Source organism: Leuciscus leuciscus (assembly GCF_965113295.1).
Source record: "Leuciscus leuciscus genome assembly, chromosome: 5".
NCBI classification, from domain to species: domain Eukaryota; kingdom Metazoa; phylum Chordata; class Actinopteri; order Cypriniformes; family Leuciscidae; genus Leuciscus; species Leuciscus leuciscus.
The window spans coordinates 29,204,529-29,224,012 of record NC_138729.1 but is presented as its reverse complement, the minus strand read 5'-3'; the positions used below and the strand labels follow the sequence as shown (position 1 = coordinate 29,224,012).

Genomic DNA, 19,484 nt, shown 5'->3' with positions numbered 1-19,484 from the left:
AATAAATGCTTAACTGGAGTGGCAGTCTTTTTAGCTAAAAATGTTCACAGCATCCAAAAATCAAATTAGAACCGGCTGAAAAGTTTTGAAATCACTTGTACCTGATCGAGAGAACAAATCCTGAACGTCTTTCACTCTGTCTGTCCGTTGGAGTCTTTTCAAATTGTGCGCGCGGATAAAATACATTCTAACGTGAAACCCAGTCTATGCGTGAAACATGTTAACGTTGGCCGGCAGAAGTGCGATCATGGTTTTCCTGATGCTAAATCCAGCCTTGGAGAATATCCTTTCTGATGGTGTACATCCACACTTTAGATTTTCTTATCCCAGACATTGTTAAAGATTTAAATCCTTGCCGCGAAGACGCTCCTCTGTCGGTCACGGATTGAAAGTGAAACTTAAATCTGTCTCGGGGTGTTTGGATTTATTCACGCACGTTAAAAATTATTTATTAAAAGCTTCTTTCTTTGCACATTTTTATATAGGCCTACAGCATTATCATAATAGGCTGAATATTAATGTATTGACATAAAAGCTAGTTCTATGTGAAATCAGACATTGAGCGCCCTCATATGGCCAAAGTGGCATGATCCTCGTTTCATAACACCTCTGCGAAGATTCGACCGTGAGATCGGTAGTCGAATCAGGCTCCTCCTATCGAAGCATCGAATCTTCGACTATTCGGGGTCACCCCTAGTCTGAATAAATCTGTCATGTTTTTATGACAGCCACCATTTAAATATTTATAATGCAAAAAATGAGTAGAAACATAATCATGTTATTAAAAAGCTATTATTATAATGATATTATTATAATAACGTCCTTATGTATAATTTAAATGTAAGTATCCCATAAAAATCTGTTAATTTAACCTTTAATATTATAGTAATGTACCAACTGTTGTTCCAGATTTTTTCCCCCTTATGTACTGTACCTGATACATACCCCAATAAATCAATTTTGAATCAAAATTGGAATTGAATCGAGCAGTAAGCTTGTGAATCAAATCAAATTGTGAGATGTTTGTCAATACCCAACCCTAGCATAGACAATCTCAATTTCATACACACGTACAGCCTTTGCGTCGTTCCTTGCGGCCCCTCTCTCTCTCATTGTCCTCTCCCATCAGCATCCGTTGCAGTTCTTTTCTCTCCTGTTCTTCTCTCTCTCTGCTCAGCTGAGAGCTGGTCTTCTTATTCTGCAACATATTTTCTATGTTCTTTCCCATCTCCTCAAAATCACTGTCCTCTGCTGAGCTGCTGTCTGTGTCCGTCGATAACACCTCTGTGGACTCCAGTACTCTAAAAAACAAAAACACATATTTCTATTCTGTCACAACCTTGTTAGGGTGAGCATTAACAGTGCTACGGCCAGAGATGCAAACTCATAAGGGTTAAAAAGTTGACAAAGATGCTACCCACCCTCCCCAAAACCAATTTTGATTGTAACACACTCCCTTTAACCTTTAAGTGCTTAATTTGACATCAGCCGGTTTAATTATCATCAATCATAGCAATTTCAGGAGTGACTCACGGAACAATTTAGCGCTTCACTCGCATAATTAAATGGGTTTGTCACTCCTGATACTTTGCAGTATACATGGACGATGGTCCTCTTGGAACCATGACAAACAAAACATTTCTTCAAATTTGTAATGGATTATATACTGAAAGTGAGCAAAGAGCGCTCCCTCTATAGCATGACTGACTGAGTTCACTCACTCGAGCGAAAACTCACGTTATAATCAATGAATCTAACTACACACTGCACAATGAATCTCTTATTTACATCGTGTCTAAGCTTTGGTGCTATAATGAGAGGATTTGCGAGTTTGTAGAACGCAGTGGCGTTAAACAAAAACTCATTCAGAGTGGATTCTGACTTACCTACAGTAAACACCTCTGATTGGCCATTGCTTTCAACAGAGATGCCTGTGATTGTCTACAAAAGCTAAACTCTTCCATTTGTGCCACACACACAAATAAAGAAAACTCAGCGGATCTACACAAATCATACAAATGACCTAATTTTGGATTCAAAACAGCAAATTTTGCCAAAAGGTGACATGTCTGCATCCCTGTACTGGAAAACATTTTTAGTGTGAGATATTGCAGAATGAAATGCAGAAGAGCCCTGCTACTTTCAGGTTCTCACTTGTTCTGCAAGTCAAAGATCCTCTGGCATTCCTCTTTGTAACGTTCCTGATGTTCCGCTACAGAGAATCGAGACCCACGAGCAAATTTACTCATAGGCCCCTCCCCTGAACGAGCCTGTTCAGTAGACATGGTCCTCACAACATCGATCACCTCCCAACGGGAAAGTTTCTTTATCTAAATACACACATACATACATACACATATTAGGGAATTTAAAGGCAAGAGACTACCAAATGACCACCAATAAATATTATCACTAGGGAGATGAAATAACATTGAGAAAAAAAATACACACAGCATTCTCTGATAACTATTTAGTGATTAGCTTAATCTGGGGTTATTCAGAGACTGTATCTTTGATTAGTTGATTAGTTCAGTGTCACCTCTTCCTCAGGAACTCCAAACTTGCGGAGCAACTGTTTGGCATTTTTGAGCGACAAGCGTCTCAGATCCGCATCAGTCCCTGTCACAGTCTTTTTCACTGGCTGGGGCTCTCGATCATCCTGAGCAAAAACAGGAAACAGTGTTTGATAATGAGGGTGTGTGGACATTCTCATGCATATGAAACATTCTTAATTGCCAGGAGCTGTGCTAAATGGTCGGAAAGCATGTACCTTCTGCTGTGTCGGTTTGTTAGGGACTTTAACATATGAAAAACCTTCTCCACAGCCGGTGGGGTCAGCGACCCCTGTGACCTCCAGGAGACACTTCCCCTTCATGGCTGCGATGAACGCCCGAGTTGTGTTCCATGGCGCAGTACGTACCTAACCATATCACCATATTAATATAATCAAACCATGAAAAAGACAAACACCATCCAGCATAAAAATAATATTCAAATGTACTCATTAAACCTCTGACCTCATCATCAATCTTCATCTGGAATTCCTCCTCATTCTCTTCCTCAGGTGCAAAAAATGACTTTTCACCATAACCAGCATCCTGGTAGACAGAAGTGTACATTAGCTGGTGTGGCTCTCTAAGAAAATGGTGCACATCGGGATAGGATGCGTTCATGTGTTAACCTTTAGTCTCTGCTCCGCCACCAGCATGCTGTAGTACGAACAACACTGCTCTGGGGAAACCATTGCTCTGATCTCCTCTTCGGTTGGAAGCCGGAAATCAGGTTTCAGCACCCACCAGTTAGAATCCATACCTGATATAGTAGGTATGAAAGAGCTTCAGTACAAAACACAAACTGTATCTGCTACGCAAGAACTGATGACTCGCATGGTGCTTTCATTCTGACAGCATTTCTGCTGCATAACAGACCAGCAACTTTAAAAGAAAATACATTGACATCTGGGTTACTGAATGAATACAACTGAAATTAATACAAACTGGCTCGTCTTGAGATCTGATTTACGCCACATTTACATTTTACAAAATGTAACCCAAATTCCAGCTATAACCTGCTAAAATCATGGATTTATACAGATTTACAGCATACAGGGCTCAACGCTAAGATTTTGCTCGCCCTGCCAAAATACAATAGAACAAACATACAAATAAAATAAAGACTGCTTTTCATGTTTTTCAGGTAGAGAAAATGAATAATGAAATGGAAAATAGCACTGCATACTTCACTGTATAAATTAAATATAGATTAGTGCTTATTTAAAGTTATTTAGTCAAGAGCAGTGAGTGATTTATTTCCTTTGTTGTTTGATTAATATTAAAACAAAGACAGCAGCAAGTTTATCAGGCTGCTGTCACTTTAAAGGTGATGATACATAGGGCAACTTTTTGGGCAATGTTGCTGGGCAATGTTGCCGTCAACGGGCAACCAGATGAGACACAGGGCCCACGACCAATCTAAATCATTCAAATATATATTTATTGCCCATTTTCAATGGGAAAGTGGCCAAGCAACAATCGCTCGGCAAGATTGCTCTGCAACATTTCTCAAAAAGTTGCCCTGTGTATCATCACCTTAAGAGCTGCACGGATCCAATATAGTGTTACACATGCGTTTTAATACTCAACTGTTTATGTTCACTTAAGATGTAACAGACTATGTTTACTAAGATACTTGCTGAGACTGTGTGAATGTAATTGTGTGTTAATATGTTCGCAAGAAGACTTGAAAGAGCTCAATTCAGCATTCACAAGCTGTCTGAGAAGGGCGTGCGCTTAGGATGCGTCCCAAGCTACGCTTACACTGGCCCCGGGCCATCGGGCAGTCTTTATTGTCAAGCCCTGGCATAGAAATTTTGTATGGATCCCTGTTACCTGCAAGATTCACAGGGATCTTGCAGATAACAGGGATCCATACAAAATCGTCTTTTTTGTAGAATGCTGTAACCAATTAACATGGGCGCAGTATGTGTAAAACGAGGCAGAATTCTGTGATCTGGTGTATTTCCTTAGCTTTCTGTTCCTGTCCTACCTTCCCAGTACCAGGAAAAATACTTGCTGCATCTGTCAATTCTCCTGTCTGACAAAACACACACACAGTGACTGAAAATGTTCTTTCTCTGAGTTCCTCCTGTTTTCTATTTCCTGTGCACTTCAAACATTTCTTAATGAAAATGACAGAAGGTAAACTTGTGCTAAAGGTTGATTTTAGAATTTAATTTAAGATGAACGTGTGCATGAGAGTAAGTGCACCTGTGCGTTTGAAGTCAGCACAGAGTTTGAGGCGTTTGCGGATGCTGCTTTCTGAGTGAGAGGGAAAAGCTTTCTTTATGTCCTCCATACGTATACGGCGAGGGCGATCTTTACTCTTCCAGAACAGACGATAGATGAACACCTACAGAGAGAGAAACTATTTAAACACAATCCATGAAACTGAAGATGTTAAATACACCAAGTAGTCAGCTCATATTAGTACTGTCCTATGTAATCAGCCATTAGATATTCAAAACTTCACTCATCCATACATCACTTCTCATCACTTGTTAACATGCAACCAGAATAAAAAGGGAAGGGAGAGATGGGTGCTGGTGCTACCTGTAGGAAATCTCGAATGTGTGTGTTAGCTCGTTTAGAGTTAGGCCCTGGCACCTCATAGAGAGGGCACTCCTGACCCACAACAAATATGTCCACAAGCTCTCGGATGAAGTAGCCCTGCCTTGTCCGAATAATCAGGAAATCAGTCTCAGGCATCTTATGTAGATAGATGGGAGCTCTGAACAAGTTATTTTCAAAGGCCTGTGACACACACACAAACAAAAGAGCAACATAATTCATAAGAATGACAATTTAATCACAATGTACAATGTGATAAAAAATAAATAAAAAAAAACATGAACTTGAACTTGAAGAAGGTGGAAGAGGGTGACAGGATTGTGTAAGTGGTGTCCATGATGTTACCTGCAGTAGTTGTCCAGGATGCAATGATCCCAGGAACGGAGAAGTGTGACAGTAAACTGTCTCTCCGTATTTACAGTCAGGTGCTCCTGGGTCTTTACCTGGTTTCTACAGATATAAACATTGACAATGCCATTATCAGCAGTGACCAGACTTGGAGAACCAGATCCACAACAAGACCTCACATTATTGAGACTCAGATCTCAGACTTGTCCCACTAGAGTCCCAGAACTACATTAAGATCACATTTATGTCTTAAGTAATGTGGCCTGTGTGAAGTTGTGACTTACTCTTTTGTAGTAGTTCTTGATCTTGGTCGCCATGCCAACTTGCATGAGAAGAGGAGGATACTCCTCACTATATTCAGCCAAAATCAGGTCTCCATCTTTGCCCGTTAGATCTTGAGCTGTGCGCATAAAGAACATGTCCCCTCCGCCCGATGCTTGACGCTCCTGCTCTCGCATCTGAGAGCGATTTTAAATATGAAAAGGACAAATGAAGGACTGAAGTATAAACTTTACCATGTCAATGTACATTACACACAAACACACTCACTGTCACATTCACAAACACACAAATGAATTCTCAGGCTGTGTCAGTCTACCTTAGCCTTCTTCTTGATGTGTTTGAGGAGAGACTGGGTTGGGTGCGGGCCGGGCTGGGACAGTGCTCCAAATGAGTACTTCTTCAGGGAGGGTCGATGAAACTGCCGTAGTTTCATGGGTCCCATGTGAGTTGGGAAGAATGGCTGCCTCAACTCAACAGCAGGAATGGAGTGCTGAGGAAAGAAACATTCACAGAAGAACTAAACAAAGAGAACTGGCAAAGCAAAACCAGGAAGTCAAATCGAATGATTAAATTCAATCATTGTATTATTCTGTTCTAGTGTTTTGGACAATGGCACTAAATAAATATTACACTATTTTTAGATGGTCATTTTACAGAAAGCCTGTGCACATGCTCAGAAAATACAAGGGGCTGCTGGCTCACAGAGACCAGATTATTCAGATTTGACTCTGGGTCCCTATTCACATCCCTAATCCCCCACCTGGATGATGTTTCCTCCAAAGCTGCCCCTGAGCCCCTGCTGTTTAGGGTAGTAGAACTCATCGTTCGACAGATTCCAGGGATCTTTAATCTCCGGTTGGGACATATTCTAGATCAGAGTAAAACAAAGTGTCACACATTATACACATCATCTACTTTTCACATCCCAGCCTTCTTTTCCTCACTCCACATTTTGTTTTTCTTCATCTCACCTGTTGAGGTTCATCTTTGATGACGCCCGTCTTTCCCAGCAGAATGCGACTTTTTTTCAGTGCTGTCTCTTTTTTGTTTTCTTTGGAAGGAGAATGAGAGGCTCTCTCCTCTTTTTCATCTGGGATCTCTGAAAATATAGATCAAGGTTCCATGTACACTTGCAAAGAATTTTGTAAAGAAATGGTTCTCAACCAGGGGACCAGGGCCCAATAAGGGGGCCCAAGATGACTTCAAATTAAGATAAGATATTTCTTGTTTTAATTCACCTTGTTAACTTTTTTTTTTTTTTTTTTGAAGGTTCAGGACCTTAGGAACCCTAAGGTCTTGGAAAACCTGAATGTGCATATTTGTTATTTCTAGACCTTGAGAAGTCATGTAAATCAACACATGATTATTTTTTATAATGGATATAGATTATTCTAGTTATGCAAAGCTCTAAAATATTTTATCAGGTAGAAATTTTGAGATATTATCAAATATTTGTATCCTTAATTCTATTTCACTACATCATGAAAAACAGGGAAAGTCATGGGGCCTTTGAATATTGTTGTAAACAATAGGAGACCTTGGAGTTAAAAAGGTTTAGAAACACTTTTGTAAAGACAGATCACTAGCACAAAGTAATTATTAAGTACATTTGATTAAAATAACAACTATCAATGACTGACTATAAGTGAACTTTCTCAAGGTTTAAAATTAAGTATAAAATGTTAAAAAATACCGAGTATGATGTTTTCATCATTGGGGTTGAGGGTGAGAATGGGCGGAGAAGGGAGGCAGTCCATGCTCTGGTCATCCCAGATTATGTGGTCTTCCCAACGTCCATACACAAGGTCCTCATTATCAATCGGAAATATGGAGAACCAAGGGATGTCATCCTCATGAGCAACTGTAAGAAAATAAAAATGCAGTTTCTTATATTCTAAGCCCAAAAGAGTAGATATGCATCATTAAACTCAGGACAGTACCTTGATGATCATGATTATGTTTGTCTCTTTTGGAACCTGTTATGGATGGAGTTTTGACCAAAGGAGGAGGGGTCGGGGGCACCAACTGCGAATTACTGCGACTTAGACCTGGAAAACATTAATTCCACAGACCAATACTCCATCAGGACATAAACATACTGTCAGTGTTGTGAATGTGTATGAGTGACCTTCTCTGTTTATTTGTTGCATTATGGCTGTGTTCTCTCACCCTGCTGAGCATTATAAGCATTGGCGTTACGGGTCATGCTAGTAGGAAGCCACCCGGCCAGACTGGCACGCTGAGTTTTAGTGCCCTTGTGTTTCACATCATCTCCATTCCAGATGATGTCTTCCTCCCACTGCAGCTGGGTCACCATTAAAAACAACTCATCCTGCATCGGAGACACCTCATCCCCCTGCTAACACACACAGAAAGTACAGATACAAGTAATTGAGCTGTCTGTAACTATTACTAACGACTGTTCCTACTGCACGTGTCATTTTATTGTGAATGAAAAACAACCCCTGATTTACCCAATATTTCCATATCCCTTTTTTGCAACACGGAAGTGAGGTATTTTCTATAAATGTGCAAGACTTCTTTATCCGGTTTATTTAAATAACTTTAACAAAGTGCAGTAAACGGTAAAACTATTTGTAACAAACCACTGTCTTTATGATAAAAAAAACTTAAAATAATAGGATTACAAAAACAGTTTGCAACATCAACCATAATGGACTGCTTATCAGTTTTTTTTAAGTGTATGACACTGGAAGCCATGCACATTCAAGTTACAAATGGCCGCAACCAGTGTTATTTTTATATTTACTTCTTTATATACTATTATAGTATTTATTAATATTTTGAATTAGTTATTTTAGTTTAAAATTTAGTAATTTTGTGTGTTTTTTCCTATTTATTTTTTTTTATTTCTATTTAGCTTTCATTTATTATTAGTTTAATTTATTTTGGAATTATCTGCGAAAGCAACATTTCTCATTTTTATTTAGGTTAAAAAACACTGACCTCAGCTTGTGCTTCTTGGGGTGGTTCCTGCTCACTGACTGGTTCAGAAGCTGGTGGATTAGCAGATTTTTCTGCTGCATCAGTACTGTCTTGCTGTTGGTCATCTCTGAGTTTAAATCCATAATGAAAGCCGCTGCCATCCTCCGGGACGCCAAGCATGTCATACCAAAGCTGTGCTGGACCATAACGCCACTCTGCCACCTTTGGCCTCACCTCAGACACCTTATCACCTTCACCAGACACTTGCAGGAACTTGGACTCCACCGGAGCCATCATGGTGATCTACAAAGAGACAGACACAAAGACAGAGTTTTTTCTTCTTGATCCCATCATAATATGAGTCCTTTTTCTGAAGCGGTCAAAGTGGACATGAAATGTTGTCTGTCTGGTTACCTCATCATCAGACAAACACTGCTCCGGTGGTGGAGGTGGTGCATACTCATAGTCCCATCCTGATTTTTTCTTAGCCCCTGGCTCAGGTGGTTGCGATTCGTTGTCACCTGTAGCAGTGTCTGACTGTGGCTCTCTCTGCTTTCGTTTCCGTTTCCTGCGGGCACTTCGCCAGACAGATGGCATGTTCTTACCAGGACCAAACAACCGCAAAAAACGCAACACCTGGTAGATAAAAAATTAACACACTATGAAACGGCAAACTACTATTGGAGTGCAAATGAGTTAGCAATCTGATGAAGTGTGTAATCTAATTTTTTTATTATTTCTAAGACATATTCCCCCAGTTTCACAGACAAGGCTTAAAGGAGAACTCCGGTCAATATGAATAAAAATGAAGTTAATTCAGCTAGTGCACATACCTGTATTTTCTTCCTGTTTTCGGTCGAAGTCCACAGTAGTCGATTGTCGAGTTCACGCGTATAGGTTTAGTATCTATGATCACGCGCGTGAACTCGACATTCGACTACTGTGGACTTCGACCGAAAACAGGAAGAAAATACAGGTATGTGCGCTGGCTGAATTAACTTCATTTTTATTCATATCTTTCACATCTACTGCAGTCAGATTCACCACGTTCACTCTGAAGGAATCACTCACAATGGCTGGGCACTTGTAATGACACATCAAGGATGTTAAGAGGCTAAAAGCAGGTTTAAAACTTGCCCCATTGAAGTCAACAGGGTGCAAATTTTAAAAAGAGGATAACACGGTGTAGGCAACACCGATTTTTGTCGTTGTTCTCTGTACTGACAGCGCTCCAAATTTACAAAAAAATTAGCTCAATGTTAAAATTGACCGGTGTTCTCCTTTAAGCCTAGTCCCAGACTAAAATGTATGTTTGAGCTGTTTTAAATGAAATAAACTTCTTGTTTTGTTTCGTTCTGTTTGCTTAAACAAAACCATTGTTTTGTTTCAGGATGCACATCAGTAATGTTATTGTCTAAGGTATGTTTATAAAAGCTACTTAAATGTCCCAATTGAACTAAGGCCTAATCTTGGCTTAATCTAAGCCCTGTCTATAAAACCAGGTCATTGTGTGCTACAGTCACCTTTCCAGGTCTGAACTCAGGGAAGAGTTCTGTGACTCCAGGCAGGGCTTTAGCAGCATCTTTCTGCATAATGCCTGCAAGAGGGAGGGTGAGACATCCTGCCTGTCCTCCTGTCCCTGAACCCTGAGAAGGTCGATCGCTCTCACTCTCACTGTCTGATGAACTGCTGAAATCAACTTTATCACCCACAGATGATGGAGCGATAATGGAAGGTAGGATGATACCATCAGCCTCATCGGTCACTACAAAGAATAAAGAGTGAAAAAGGAAAGAACCAAAAAGAGGTGATACAAAAATAAGAACATCCACACAATATTGACTGATTCATCTATCAATCACGCTGTCTCATTTACCACTGCTGTTCTGAGTGGGTGTGTCTTCTTTCTTGGTAGGGATTGACAGACTAGGGGGAGGGGGAGGAGGCATGAGTTTAGCATCAACATCCTCACAGTCAGCATCGTAATCATCCTCTTCATCTGCACACCAAAATACACACGTCAGAAATACATTTGTGCATATACGTCAGTGTTTTCTGCACCAGTTGTGCCTGTGTGTACCCATTTTCCGTGATGGCTGCAGGTTGCCCATGGCTTGTCTGTATTTGCGGGTTTCATCTTCTGCAACTTCACTGATATCCGAGTAATCAACTGCATCGTCTGTGCTCCTTACCCATCCTAGATCAACAAACACAAATATTGCACAAAGTTAGGTTATTTTATCACATTTCTCCTCTAAATGTACAACTGCACATATCCGACTGCTTGGAGTGACATTTTTTCTAATAATTAGACAGAAACAGACCCTCTGCATCAGTGTTGCTCTGATCTTGCTCTTGCTCAGCGGTTTCCTCCTCGCTGGCTGTGATCTCTGTAATGAGCGAACCCAAACCCAGAGAGCCCAGACCAGCCAGGTGCTTCTTTGACTCCTGATAAAGAGAAACGGACAATTGACAGGCATATATACAATATGAAGGTCATCATTCCTTTTTAGCCTCACTCCACTAAGGGCATTCACACTGACAATGACTTGCAACAACAAAAAGACCTTAAAGTTGCTATGTAATGGAAGTAGCGACAGATCTTTTCTTCCATATTGTGACGTGCATTTGAGTGATATGGATTATTAAAGAGAAAAAATGAGGGAAATTGGTTCTATTCATTCGTTGTTGATTAGATGGAGGCAGATCTGAATGTGAGCTTGTATGAAAGGAGTGGGGACTAAATGATTGAAGAAGTCTGGCATACATCACCAGAGAGAAGTCTGTCATTTCACAGGAAGACTTAATTGTAAATTTTTTATTATAAACTACACACAAAAACTAAAACATGTGAAATATATGCATGCATAAATCTCAATAAGATCAATAACAAGCATTCAGAAAATAGAAAGGTGGAAAAAATGGGATGGTGAATATCCAACTCATGCCGACATCAAGAGACACTCAAGAGCAGGGATTTAGTTTCTTACTGTATCCAGCACACTGTCATCTTCCAGCTGTCCATTCTCATTGATGTTGCCAAACAGAAACCCTGTCAAGTGGAAGGGCCGGTCCTGGTCCTCATCGCTGTCTGAGTCTGACATTCTACACATACAAAAACAAGATATCCTAGCATTCATCAGCCCACCAAATCAAATGCATCCATGAAGCAACTTAATGGATATTATTACTAGCAAAGTAAGGTAAGTTAAGCCAGCAACCAGTTACTATCTCCCTTTTGTGGGACTCGAACTTTGCAACTTTTGCCACCACCCTCTGACTATAACACTACTACTTAAATAAAACAAATACATTTACACAAATACACCGCTAAACAGTTTCTACCAGAATGAATAGAGTATAACAGACAATTCAAGAGGATGGAGATAGGATAGGAGAAAGGAGATGTTGACACGTTTAATTCTTCATACGCCTCCCTCTATGTTCCACCTCGGTATTATTTTACTTTTATCCTACTTTTTAGACACTGTTATGGCTTCAGCATACTAATCTTTGAGAGCGTACCTTCTCCTCTGTTGCTGTTATCCGGCTCGAAGGCCTCTGGATCCTCGGGCTCGAGTAAAAATCTGACCGAAGGAGGAGCTCCCTGTCCCCGGTCGATTAGCTGTTAGCAGCCAGCCAGAGGGAACGCGTAAAAGCATACGCGCGCGCGCAAAAAAAAATTATTGCATTATTATATGCAAGCTTAGTTTATTTAATATGTAGATATAAATCCCTCAAACATCTTTGGCAATGAATGAGCTGCTGCATGCGCGGTTAGTAGTAGCAGCTGTGAGTGCTTCTGTTTGTTGTGTTCGGAGCTGATCCAGTTTATCTGACTCCCCCTGCAGGCCGAAAGATGCAGCTCCGCACCGGAGAGTAGAGCACACGCCATTGTTTTCTGTTCAGTTTAATTTGATAAGAAGAGGAGAATTTGCTTAATTAACTGAAATGAAATTGAACAAAGCAAAAGAAAAACTCCTGGAGACCTTCATTTATAGCACTTTTAACAATATAGATTGTTTCAAAGCAGCTTTACAGAGATAATAGAAAATTACAGTAACAGAGATTGTTTGGGCTTTACAGCAGCTCTAGAATAAAGTTATTGTCATGCTAAAGTTAGTTTTGAGTGATTAATTCACTTCCGTTGCAAAGATCATTAGTTATTAACTTAGGGGCCGCTAACACGACACCATTCTAACAGAAAACACTTAACACGCTCCGGCCAAAACAGTGCCTGATGGCTCGAGAACGCAAACCCTGAAATAGATTCCAAGGTGCAAGCCTTGAAAAATGTAGAAAAAAAGGTTATCTCTGCACAAACCTCAAAAATGCAAACCCGCGAAAACGCAGACAGCGTGCACATGCGCATCACGTGTTTAGTCTACAGGTATGCACGTTTGAATATGTGCGCAGCGCAGGCGTGTATAGTCCTTCTTTACAAACCAACCCTCAACAAACTACTTGTCTGGCCTTGAAAATGTATAATAAAGAATTATTTATCGCTTCCGCGTAGCCACATGTACCGGAATTATCCCGACTAAGTTTTATCTGTACAGAGGTAAAGGGAAGGGAAGAAGGCCTTCACAGGGGAGAGACTAGTTGACACTTCAGAACTGCGTTGTCGTCGTGTCCAGGCGCAGGTCCTTCATCAGATCTGGATACGGCCTGGATCCGGCGGACTGCTGTAAACCTCGGGATAAACAGAGAGACTAATATTAGCATAGACGCCATCCTTCTTATGATGTAACAAGTACATCAGGATTTATGGGAAGTGTTCCCGGTTCCGGCTGACTTATGCAGCCTAACATTGAATTATGGAAGTCTAAAATGTGTTAGGCCTATGTGTTTGCTAGGTCAAAGAGATGGGGTTTTAGTCTAGATTTGAACTGACAGAGTGTGTCTGCTTCCCGGACAATGTTAGGAAGACTGTTCCTAAGTTTTGGTGCTAAATAGGAAAAGGATCTACCGTCAGCAGTCGGTTTTGATATTCTAGGTATTATCAACTGGCCGGAATTTTGAGATCGCACGTGAATGACTATAATGCGTTAAGAGCTCGCTCAAGTACTGGGGAGCTAAACCATTTAGTGCTTTGTAAGTAATCAGCAATATTTAAAAATGTATACGATGTTTAATGGGGAGCCAATGCCGTGTTGACAGAACCGGGCTAATATGGTCATACTTCCTGGTAAGAACTCTAGCTGCTGCGTTTTGGACCAGCTGTAGTTTGTTTATTAAGCGTGCAGGGCAACCACCCATAATAGCATTACAATAATCTAACCTTGATGTCATGAATGCATGAACTAATTGTTCCGCATTTGTCATTGAGAGCATATGACGTAATTTAGATATATTTTTAAGATGGAAAAATGCGGTTTTACAGATACTAGACATGTGACTTTCAAATGAAAGATTGGTATCAAAGAGCACACCCAGGTTCCGACGAAGACTACGCAGCCATCGAGTGTTAGACAGTATTCTAGGTTATTACGTGAGGACGTCTTTTTGTCCAATAATTAGAATCTCTGTTTTTTCAGAATTAAGTAGTAGGAAATTACTAGTCATCCAGTTTTTTTTATATCAGATATGCATTCCGTTAATTTTGTGATTTGGTAAGTTTCGTCAGGGCATGAAGAAATATAGAGCTGAGTATCATCAGCATAACAGTGAAAACTAATGCCATGCTTCCTAATGATATCTCCTAAGGGTTGCACGTACAGAATGAACAGCAAAGGTCCTAGCACTGAGCCTTGTGGTACACCATACTGAACTTTTGATCGATAAGAAACCTCTTCATTTACTGCTACAAAAGAAAAAAAGAAAGAAAAAAAATTATATTTTGAAAATTGTTGTAAATAAATTTTAAAAAATGAGACAAAGTGTGAAAATGTCTTATTTTATGTTTTAAGTCACACAGGTTTGCATAAGGGTAAGTAAATGATAACATATTTTTTATTTTTGAGTAAATTATCCCTTTAGTGACTATAAAGTTATATGTTTTGCAATTGTCCCAACACTGATTGTGACATTTGTACAGTAAAAGCTATAGTGTTTAAAAATAAAAGCAATAAACCAAACTAACTACTAACTAACCACTTAACTAACACACATTAGTCTGATATTTAAAATGTTGAATGTTTAATTTACTTGAGATAATTTATATGTACTAAACATTTATATGTTTAGAGGTGGACTGTAACAAAGTACATTTACATGTTTTACTTGTAACGGAGTAATATTTGACCAGTAGTATCTGTACTTTCACTCAAGTAAGGAAGTTGTGTACTTGTCCACCTCTGAAGCCTCATAGCATAATTGCCTAAGTCCTTTTTTGGCCAAATTGTGATAGGCAATTATGCTATGAGGCTATAAATTATTGGTTTATAACACTGGTCTACAGCCAAAATGCTTTTGAAATAAATAGTCAAACTTTAATAATTCTTCTGGGTCACTGAGAACAAAAATTATGCTTAAAATTGTTGATTGGCTCTAGTTTTCAAGATATGCTATCGGATCAGATATATGACATTTACAATGTCTTAAAGCTGTTTTTCTGCATAATGGCAATGTTCATCTCATTGATTTTTTTCCACCGAACTACAGATCAGTGAGCAACGAGCACAGCGAGCGATTTCACCAGCACACCATCATTGCTTCTTGACTGGACAGTGACAAGAGATGCTCCATTTAATTAATGGAAGAGACAAGCCAAGAAGCACCGAAAAGACACCGAATAGGACTAAAATATGTACATAATAGTTTTTTGCCCTTTGTTTCATAATACATTTTATTTATAAAACCCTTTTGCTGATTTTTAAAGTGTAACATAAACAGGGCAGGTGAAAGGTACTACACACAATATAAAATGTAAAAATTTGAAACAACAGCCAATTAGTTGTTTTAATAATCATTTGTGAATTCAGCACATAAAAATACATAATAGCACATTTTATCTCTAAAGCAAATGACCTCTAAAAAATTGTAGACCAGTGTAATCCAAATATGAATATAATTTTACAATATTTGCTTTTCACTTTCTACCTCAGTCTTTTAATGACATTATCCACATATTAGGATTTATTAATTATTCTTATATTACACATGTACTACTAACCAACCAAACTTTTTTAACTTTTTCAAATAAATATCAAAATATAACAAAAAATAACCTCTACTAACATAAAAAAAAATCAAATATCTCTTAATTAATTTCACAGCATTTTCCTGAGAAGTTAAATGTTTTGATGTTTTGTTTCAATCTTGTATTGTCTTGTTGGAATAAATTGTGGGTTAAGATAGCAAACACTGAAATGTTACATCATCCATGTATGAGAAATTAACCGTGTGTGCCAACCAACCCCGGTCTCTCCTACTTTTTTGTAAAGCACAACCTGTCTCAAAATAAATTAAGCATTCAGGCCTAAACATTAGATCATTACTCTAAGAACAATGCCTCAACACAAATTACACATCCACAGCTGACGGTTTTGTTCATCTGTAAAAGCATTGTGATGAACGTCAGAGAGATGCAGCTGTTCTTTCTTTCTCCCACTTGTTCTCTCTGCGTTTATACAGAGCGTCATGAACAAATCTGAGGTCAAAGAACCATTCTGTTTTACTTTAAAACTGGTTTATTTTCTCATGCAAGTGGAGGTATATTCTTAAACAATAATGACAGTTTCAAGAAATAAAAACAGCTTTAATACAAAAAAAAAGAAAAAAGAAATTAGTGTGGTATTGATGTCCTAAAAACAAAATCGTTGACAAAGCAGCGTTTGGCTAAAAAAAGAAACAGCTGATGTTTATTATACAAAAGGTAGACATTCAATATATAAAATGTAAATGTTGACCCAAATAGAAGCCTAAACCTGAATGTTTGGAGTGTTTGTGTACATTAACCACAGTCTGGATGTTCCTTGTATAACAGAGATGTAAGACAAAGAGTATCTCCTCCAATATTTCTTATTAGGGCACTTCATTGGAGTGTCAACATTCATGATAAAATACAAAATAATACAAATATTAGTGGCACTTCAGATTCAATAATTGGTTGTAAATTTGAGGATTCAGGCACAACAAGCCAAATACAAAGATCTTCATTTCTACCCCGAGGGTTTTATAAAACAGCACTATATCCCTTCATTTACAGCTCTTGTAGGAGGCAGGTGAGCTACAACAGCTCTCAGTAAATTTCCAGCAGCCCTTTCCAGCAATAAATGTCAACTGGCACCCAAAGTAGCACCCTAAATGAAATGAGCAGAGGAAGGAGTTTGTGAGATGTACGGGCTGAACCGCTAAAGGCACGATGGGATTACACAGCACTTCCTGAGCTGTCAATCGACCCTACAAAGGTCAGAGATCATTAATAGGCAACAATACAGGAAAAATGGCATGTTGTGGTAAGCATAGGCCATCAAACCTATAGTCCTTTGGGTCTCACATTAACATAGCACGCAAATTAGGGGGATTGCAAGCCCTCATAATTGTGTTAGCCTACTCATGCGGTAAGGGAAAGACAGCACCTTCATAAGACCTTCGGTCACATTAGACTGAATTTACACTTTGGTGCATGAAATATCCTCTGAGTGATTAAAATATGCTGGGGTTTTAAGGCATTATAGGAAGGCAGAAGTTGCCGATGCCTGTAGTCCTTTAGACAAATCCACTCCGTCTGCCTGATTTTAGATTAAAAAAACGTATTTATGTCTTAGGTGATATGCATGTAAAGTTGAAACACAAACACACAAGCACGGACAGTCTCAATCTTCCTCATTATCAGCCTGTGCACCTATTGCTAACTGTAGTGTAGAGATACGAACAAAAAATGGTAGCAACACACGATCACATGACTAACTTACATTCCACCCTTCATAAAATCTTTCACACACACATCCTCATGTAGTTATAACAGCACACATTTCTTGGTGTGCTTCTTGGCGTTGGGGTAGAGAACGGCCCTGACTGCTTCGTTGAAGACCTCTCTCACTCCCTCCTGCAGAAGGGCTGAGCACTCCAGATATCGCACAGCACCTATGCTTCGGGCCAAAGCGCTGCCCTGCTGCGGAGTGGTGGGACTCATGCCCTGCTCCTTCAGCTTCTCCAGGGTCTCCTTGTCCCCCCGCAGGTCTCTCTTAGTGCCCACCAACAGCACGGGCACGCCGGGACAATGGTGGCACACCTCCGGGTGCCATTTATGCCTGACGTTGGCATGAGAGGAAGGACTTGCCACAGAGAAACAGATGATGAACACGTGTGTTTGTGGGTAAGAGAGGGTTCGCAGGCGGTCATACTCCTCCTGACCGGCCGTGTCCCACAGGTTAAGACTGACGGCACGGCCATCCACACAGGTCTGAGTGCTGTAGTTGTCGAACACCGTAGGAATGTACTCGTCTGGGAAGGCATTGGTGGTGTACGAGATCAACAGGCAGGTCTTTCCCACTGCACCATCACCAACGACAACACACTTTATGGTCTGCATCTTGTTGCCTGGCACAGGGGTCCCTGTAAGAGAGAGAGATTTCATACCTCACTATACATGTACAAGACTTGGCAGATAAAAGCTCAGATGGTAAAACAGCAGATAATGTTAAGATAACTACACAGCAGGGGATACTAAATAGCAGTTTGTCTGTATAAGTCGACTTCATATTAGTTATTTTTCCAGGTTACACCTCTGTCAGCAACAAAGACCCAAAACAAAGTAAAAAATCTGCTCAGCTAGTACGTTAGCAGCTGATCTGTTAAATAAAACCGGCCATTATGGGATTCAGTAAAGCAGCATCACATACTCGTTGTTAAAAGTATATTTTTTAAAGTAAAACTCACTGTGTTTGGGTGGTCTGGAGAGCTGGATGAGTGTTTGCTTTGAGCTGCTCAAGTTTCCATCATCGCAGCGGCAAAGGCGCTTTGCTAACCGACTAGCGGATGAGCTTCACATTAATCAGTTATTAAACATTAGCAAACAATTCCTGAAGGTGTGTAACTACGCGTAACAACCGCTTAAAACCTGAAACACATCGAAAGTCTCGAAATGCTTTCATATGAACACCATTTATTGTAATTAAGGCAAATTGTTCTGTGTGTATCGCAGTCCTTTTCTCTCACTGGCTCATTCTTCAACTAAACGGAGACGACATAGAGGAACACGCCCATGTCGCAAAGCCTATGGGAAATGTAGTTTCAGAGTAAAAACTACAAATTTTTGTATTTACATTTATGTAGTCATAAATTCTTATGATTAATAATAAAAATGTGAATACAATTAATTTTAACACAAGTATTGTTTATGGTATTACTTTACTAAATTGGACTAACTTGTATAATGGTTTCAACACATTCTACCTTCTAGGTGTCTTTTTATGACATTATCCACTTGTAGGTCATATAATTAAATCAAATCTCAATATGAATGCAGTCCTTTTCTTTCACTAGCTCATTAACTTACGGCATATGTTGCAAAGGCTAATGGGAAATGCATTGTAGTTTCAGAGTAATAACTACACAACATTACGTGTAGGTTTTGTCTTTCATTTTGATAAATGCTTTGAATCAACTAAACTTAAATGTACTGTATAAACGTATTACATCAAGAGCAATGTATATTTTGCCGTTCACCACTAATTAGCTAAATCTCACTTTGTTACAATTTATTTAAGGTTTCCTTGTTACAGTGTAATTATACATTTAAATACACAAATTAATCAACTAGCCTAGGGTTAGGGTTAGGATTAGGGTTTGGTTTATGGTTAGTTGCGTGTAATTATGCATAATTTACTGTTATAA

The 19,484-nt window shown here is 39.4% G+C and overlaps 2 protein-coding genes across 7 annotated transcripts in view; both read right to left on the bottom strand.

The window, feature by feature from the left end:
* The window catches only part of taf1 (TAF1 RNA polymerase II, TATA box binding protein (TBP)-associated factor), a 119,503-nt gene extending 106,980 nt beyond the window's left edge, over positions 1-12,523 (bottom strand). For 3 of the 6 annotated variants that reach the window (XM_082170756.1, XM_082170760.1, XM_082170758.1), the window contains exons 1-24: positions 12,228-12,522; positions 11,693-11,807; positions 11,027-11,150; positions 10,783-10,899; positions 10,579-10,701; positions 10,226-10,467; positions 9,117-9,338; positions 8,724-9,005; positions 7,926-8,112; positions 7,697-7,804; positions 7,450-7,617; positions 6,728-6,855; positions 6,517-6,624; positions 6,073-6,246; positions 5,759-5,932; positions 5,472-5,576; positions 5,109-5,309; positions 4,767-4,908; positions 3,182-3,312; positions 3,018-3,098; positions 2,771-2,920; positions 2,540-2,659; positions 2,155-2,330; positions 1,075-1,301 (exon numbers count right to left, since the gene is read on the bottom strand). In XM_082170756.1, coding sequence (XP_082026882.1) covers positions 1,075-1,301; positions 2,155-2,330; positions 2,540-2,659; positions 2,771-2,920; positions 3,018-3,098; positions 3,182-3,312; positions 4,767-4,908; positions 5,109-5,309; positions 5,472-5,576; positions 5,759-5,932; positions 6,073-6,246; positions 6,517-6,624; positions 6,728-6,855; positions 7,450-7,617; positions 7,697-7,804; positions 7,926-8,112; positions 8,724-9,005; positions 9,117-9,338; positions 10,226-10,467; positions 10,579-10,701; positions 10,783-10,899; positions 11,027-11,150; positions 11,693-11,806 — 3,604 coding nt within the window. In that variant the 5' untranslated portion in view covers position 11,807; positions 12,228-12,522. Of the gene's footprint in view, positions 1-1,074; positions 1,302-2,154; positions 2,331-2,539; positions 2,660-2,770; positions 2,921-3,017; positions 3,099-3,181; positions 3,313-4,766; positions 4,909-5,108; positions 5,310-5,471; positions 5,577-5,758; positions 5,933-6,072; positions 6,247-6,516; positions 6,625-6,727; positions 6,856-7,449; positions 7,618-7,696; positions 7,805-7,925; positions 8,116-8,723; positions 9,006-9,116; positions 9,339-10,225; positions 10,468-10,578; positions 10,702-10,782; positions 10,900-11,026; positions 11,151-11,692; positions 11,808-12,227 lie in introns of all 6 variants that reach the window. The other 3 variants (XM_082170759.1, XM_082170755.1, XM_082170757.1) reach the window with 3 other exon arrangements.
* A 3,787-nt stretch (positions 12,524-16,310) lies between these two features.
* On the bottom strand, positions 16,311-18,840 carry rhogc (ras homolog gene family, member Gc). The gene is made up of 2 exons (XM_082170763.1): positions 18,528-18,840; positions 16,311-18,203 (listed from the first exon to the last, which is right to left on the bottom strand). Exon 2 carries the CDS (start codon positions 18,178-18,180, stop codon positions 17,605-17,607), a length of 576 nt encoding a protein of 191 aa, XP_082026889.1. The 5' UTR covers positions 18,181-18,203; positions 18,528-18,840; the 3' UTR covers positions 16,311-17,604.
* Positions 18,841-19,484: the final 644 nt, after the last annotated feature.

Excerpts from the sequence above, each read along its gene's own strand:
- rhogc (XM_082170763.1), bottom strand. The coding sequence starts at position 18,180 with ATGCAGACCATAAAGTGTGTTGTCGTTGGTGATGGTGCAGTGGGAAAG.